At 39.2% G+C, this 6070-nt stretch overlaps 1 protein-coding gene across 1 annotated transcript in view; it reads right to left on the bottom strand.

Annotated features, from left to right (window-relative positions):
- Positions 1–3934: 3934 nt before the first annotated feature.
- Positions 3935–6070, bottom strand: part of LOC109465081 — a gene marked incomplete at its 3' end in the record, with an annotated part of 11299 nt that continues 9163 nt past the window's right edge. Inside the window, exons 6-9 of the mRNA XM_019762223.1 lie at positions 5647–5933; positions 4975–5181; positions 4401–4506; positions 3935–4051 (exon numbers count right to left, since the gene is read on the bottom strand). Coding sequence (XP_019617782.1) covers positions 3935–4051; positions 4401–4506; positions 4975–5181; positions 5647–5933 — 717 coding nt within the window. The remainder of the gene's footprint in view (positions 4052–4400; positions 4507–4974; positions 5182–5646; positions 5934–6070) is intronic.

Genomic DNA, 6070 nt, shown 5'->3' with positions numbered 1-6070 from the left:
CCATAATACTGGGTAACTGTGGACTATTTTAGTTTTCCTTTAGATTAAACGATTCTTTCGTTATCAGCCTGGAACCCATAACTTCTCAGTCAACAGCCTACCCGAAGTTTACTACAGCACGGGGCGTATGTACGGCGCTGTATGTACTGAGTTCCTGAACATTTAGAAGTCATAGAATATGTTCAACTCGAGACAGATAAAACATTTTTCAAACGGAGAAAGACCATAATACTGGGTAACTGTGGACTATTTTAGTTTTCCTTTAGATTAAACGATTCTTTCGTTATCAGCCTGGAACCCATAACTTCTCAGTCAACAACCTACCCGAAGTTTACTACGGTCTGTGTCTATATGCACGGGGCGTATGTACGGTGCTGTATGTACTGACTTCCTGAACATTTAGAAGTCATAGAATATGTTCAACTCGAGACAGATAAAATATTTTTCAAACGGAGAAAGACCATAATACTGGGTAACTGTGGACTATTTTAGTTTTCCTTTAGATTAAACGATTCTTTCGTTATCAGCCTGGAACCCATAACTTCTCAGTCAACAACCTACCCGAAGTTCACTACGGTCTGTGTCTATATACACGGCGCTGTATGTACTGACTTCCCGAACATTTAGAAGTCATAGAATATGTTCAACTCGAGACAGATAAAAACATTTTTCAAAACGGAGAAAGACCATAATACTGGGTAACTGTGGACTATTTTAGTTTTCCTTTAGATTAAACGATTCTTTCGTTATCAGCCTGGAACCCATAACTTCTCAGTCAACAACCTACCCGAAGTTCACTACGGTCTGTGTCTATATACACGGCGCTGTATGTACTGACTTCCTGAACATTTAGAAGTCATAGAATATGTTCAACTCGAGACAGATAAAACATTTTTCAAACGGAGAAAGACCATAATACTGGGTAACTGTGGACTATTTTAGTTTTCCTTTAGATTAAACGATTCTTTCGTTATCAGCCTGGAACCCATAACTTCTCAGTCAACAACCTACCCGAAGTTTACTACGGCCCGTGTCTTTATGTACGGCGATGTATGTACTGAGTTCCTGAACATTTAGAAGTCATAGAATATGTTCAACTCGAGACAGATAAAACATTTTTCAAACGGAGAAAGACCATAATACTGGGTAACTGTGGACTATTTTAGTTTTCCTTTAGATTAAACGATTCTTTCGTTATCAGCCTGGAAACCATAATTTCTCAGTCAACAACCTACCCGAAGTTTACTACGGCCTGTGTCTATATGCACGGGGCGTATGTACGGTGCTGTATGTACTGACTTCCTGAACATTTAGAAGTCATAGAATATGTTCAACTCGAGACAGATAAAACATTTCTCAAACGGAGAAAGACCATAATACTGGGTAACTGTGGACTATTTTAGTTTTCCTTTAGATTAAACGATTCTTTCGTTATCAGCCTGGTAACCCATAACTTCTCAGTCAACAACCTACCCGAAGTTCACTACGGTCTGTGTCTTTATACACGGCGTCTGTATGTACTGAGTTCCCGAACATTTAGAAGTCATAGAATATGTTCAACTCGAGACAGATAAAACATTTTTCAAACGGAGAAAGACCATAATACTGGGTAACTGTGGACTATTTTAGTTTTCCTTTAGATTAAACGAGTCTTTCGTTATCAGCCTGGAACCCATAACTTCTCAGTCAACAACCTACCCGAAGTTTACTACGGTCCGTGTCTATATACACGGCGCTGTATGTACTGACTTCCTGAACATTTAGAAGTCATAGAATATGTTCAACTCGAGACAGATAAAACATCTTTCAAACGGAGAAAGACCATAATACTGGGTAACTGTGGACTATTTTAGTTTTCCTTTAGATTAAACGATTATTTCGTTATCAGCCTGGAACCCATAACTTCTCAGTCAACAACCTACCCGAAGTTTACTACGGTCCGTGTCTATATACACGGTGCTGTATGTACTGAGTTCCTGAACATTTAGAAGTCATAGATTATGTTTAACTCGAGACAGATAAACCATTTTTTCAAACCGAGAAAGACCATAATACCCGGGTAACTGTGGACTATTTTTACGCGACAATCTATTTATTTAGCATGTCCATGTTAGGAAAACACGGGGTATGCCCGCTTCTGTTGTTATGGCGTAATAAATGGAACACGTCCTTGCTTATTTGACATCAGATTTGTTTCGCTTGCTTGTAATTAGTGAATAAAAATTAAGGAGGCTGAACTCCCCATTCTAGTTTTAATCTTGTACTTTTTCGGTGCATACCAGGGATTCCCTTAATAACGGGTCGGGGACGGAAATATCTGGCACGGGTTTGCTAGTTTATTTGTTTACTTGTCCTAACGAGTGACTTGGGGACTCATTAATTCTTTTCTTCAAGATACTGTATAAGTTTAAAGCATTAACTTGATGTATTTCATGATGCTTACACGATATTTTGTACAGACTGCCTTTACAAACTGGACCAAAGGGTTTCAAACATGTGATTCTTTACTTAAATAGTGTTTCAAACGCCTTGACTGGCCTTGGCCAAACTATCAATGTGTCGCGATATTCGGCGCTTTCACTTGTAAAATGGATAATTAGCAACATAAGAGTGGCAAGCGAGAGGGAGTGGGGGGGGGGGTTCCACACCTTTTGTTCGTTGATTAGTACTGAATAATAGATAATGAATGAATGAATGAAGACCTTTATTGTACATTTGTGTTCTACAGAACTAAGTACAGGTCGCATGGGTACAGAACATGAACATAAACATATACATTGCAAATATATGAACATATAAGAATGTAAATAAATGTCTAATTTCTATTATAATAATCACATCATACAATAAGGTAATAGGCCTGTATTGTTTACAATACACATTCGCGCGCTTGCCCCACAAATGATTAGCCCATTCAACGGAGAAGACCTACAAGTACACTTACCTTTTACATATTCTGTCAACTCACATGATTCCCGGTCTTGTGTAATCACGAATCACATTAATTTCACATTTATTTCACATGTCAAAAATGTGATTTGATGTCACATTTTTCACATTTTGCGTTTTCGTGAACATCACATAAATTTCACATTTCGCGGAATGTCAGATGTCTTCACATCTTTTCACATTTTGTAGTCAAACTCATTTCACATAACTTTCACATAAAGACACATTTTTAAAAATGTGACTCAGGTTAACATTGTTTCACATTTTCACTGAGAGTACGTTTCACATAAAAATCACATAGGCATCGGCGGAAAAAGAACATACAGGCAGTCACATAATTTCACATAATGGGAGGAGATCCAACATCACATTTAGATAACATCTTTTCACATTTGAAAATGTGATTTTTCTGGACCGTTCACTGCAAATGTGAAAAAAATGTGACGCAAAATAATAACATTTTTTCACATAAAGGTGTCGCGCTTCAGAAATGTTATTTTATATGATTTTCTGTGAACTTATGTGATAAAATGTGATGCTGTTGAACCTCAAAAAAATTCACATTACATCACATTTTTTCAAATTTCCTTGAAATTTTGCACGAAATTCACATAATTTTCACATTTATGCACCTGGTAGTGTAGTATGTGTGTAAAATAAAGGTCTTTATTCATTCATTGATGACAATACTAATAAATAGTCTTCATGAGCACAGTAAATACTAGGTTACATGCATTCAATAGATTTTTTTCCAAATTGAAAGTCTTCTTTTGCCCTGTGCGTATACGCATAACTTATCATTATTGTCGTATACGTATAGGTACATGCAGGCATAGCGTTCTTTCTGACAACAGTAAATAGCTGCTCTGGTTGCTTTTACGACAGTTAAGTTTTTCTTTACTACGAAACTAGTATGATGAAAGATCATATCCTCCTAGGTTAAACTTAAAAATGCCAACAGAAAATGGCCTGCTCCATTCCTTACCTCTAACAGTTGCATAATAGGTGTGCCCAGAGAACAGCCGGAGACCATGTACTGTTGCCATGTTCGTCACACCAACATCCATGAAGTCCTGAACGTCGACACCATTGGGACTGGTACCTGTCAAGAGAATACAGTTGTATCAATTTCGCTTTCTGATAATCAATATCGGTACAAGCTCACCCTACAAAGTTTAAGTGGCTGCTAATACTTCAATGGCCGAGTGGTTAGGATAGAGGACACGAGACCTGTAGGAGGTCAAGGGTTCGATTCCCCAGCATTTGGCAAGATTTTCTGGCAAAACGTTGTATCCGTGAAAAAAGGCTCTGTAACGGTTAAACTGACTCCACACAGGTGTAACATTCGTACCTGACTTCGGTTGGGGAGGTTAAAGGCGGTGGGAGGAGAGGGGTTCCAATGCCATGCCTTGTGCACAATTGAGAAAGCCCCCTCCACAATGAGTACTTACCAACAGCAACTTCATACTTGTGAACAACGCTATGGTGAGACGACATGCCGTGCTCCTCCACGTCACGAAACGTGTTCCAGTAGACTGTCATCTCTGAGGTTGATGTCTGACAGGAAAGACGTTGTTAATGTCATGTCTGTGTGTGGTGGAAATGTTTGGGAGTAACGAACTATTACTGTGCGGATCCAAGCATACCTTTTGTTTGTTTCTTTGATTATTTGCACAAACATTTTATCAAGTACACAATTGTGTAGGATGCATGAGGGGGCCGGGGGAAGAAGCCTACATAGCAAACATGCTTGTAAATAGCTCTACATGTTCCAAACGAAACAAATGATAATAAATAAACTATTATGATTGGAAATGAATTAAAGTAAAGCGAAGATACAGCAAAGAAAGTTAATACATATTAAGGGATATCGTGGAACTAACATAGTAATTGAAAATGGATCACATAAGTATATTTCCATTCGTATACGCTACGATTACCAAGTACAACATATTTATTCTTTGTCGGGTTACGTTGGTAGTGCATGATTATGTAAACACAGTTGAGTCACATATCACACCTTACCTGGAACTGCCCGTCCTTGTGGTTGACCCATACCTGACCCGGTAGTGGAGGGGTAAGATCCACGGTGATGCCAATAGAACAGGAATCTACCTCATCCAGGCTCTGGTCGAACAACTCGAAATGCAGAACTGTCGCGTTAGCGTGGACACAGATGTGGTACCTCCTGCCGTGTAGTAACTCTATGCCTGGGACGTTAACAAAGTTTTCCTGAAATAAGATAATGTATGTAAGTAACTGTCTTGTTGACTTACCTTGTAGACTGATGGCTAGTCTTACAGGGTTTAGAAGATCAGTAATGTCTCTCATCTGCTAACGTTTGCATGCCTATCAGGCCATGTTGATTGGACATCCCATGTGAACCCGAAACTGACGCGAGCGTTTGAATAATAAAAGTTTAGCAAAAAAAGTTTCCTTCATTATGAAATACGTGTTCATAAAGGTTTAACAAAAGAGTCGACACACAGCTAGTAAGGTAAAGAGAATAATGATATGAATCTTTATTGTATGTTCTTGCCCAGATGGGCTAAATGCACATGCTGATGTTATCCATAAAGTCAAATCAACATGGCCTCAAAAAATATCCAATAGCCAATGTTCTAGCAATCTGAGGAAATGTTTGCAGTATGACAATCCTACACCTTTACATACCGTCGTCGTGATGTCAAATCTCACCTCAGTTTCTCCACAAGCCAAAACCTGCGGGGCGCTGCAGTCGTAATCAGAGTACCGCAGAGCATGACGGGAGGCAACATAAGCCCAGTTCTGTATGGACTCGTCAGAGACAACCTTCCACCTGTAGTGCCCGTGTCGCAGTGTGGGCCAGACCGCCGACAGCTTGTCACGGGCGGGCGTGAACTCCTGGTCGGGTAGAGGCCACCTCTCATTTTGCGCGAGGTGCACATCGCTACATGTTAACAATTGGGAGATTTCATTACTTTCTGGATTAATGATACATCGGACTATCGACAGGCAAGGGAAAGTAGGTAAAATACATTTTACAAAAAGCTATGAATCATTCCTTTTGTTTTTTTTCATCTTGGTTAACAAAAATATTTTAGCTGCCAAGTCTCTTTCCCAATTTCCTATTCAAGTCCAC

Source organism: Branchiostoma belcheri, unplaced genomic scaffold (genome assembly GCF_001625305.1).
Source record: "Branchiostoma belcheri isolate BF01 breed outbred unplaced genomic scaffold, Haploidv18h27 scaffold147, whole genome shotgun sequence".
Lineage (NCBI taxonomy): Eukaryota > Metazoa > Chordata > Leptocardii > Amphioxiformes > Branchiostomatidae > Branchiostoma > Branchiostoma belcheri.
The sequence above is the reverse complement of the archived record's forward strand: the minus strand, read 5'-3'. Positions and strand labels throughout refer to the sequence as shown.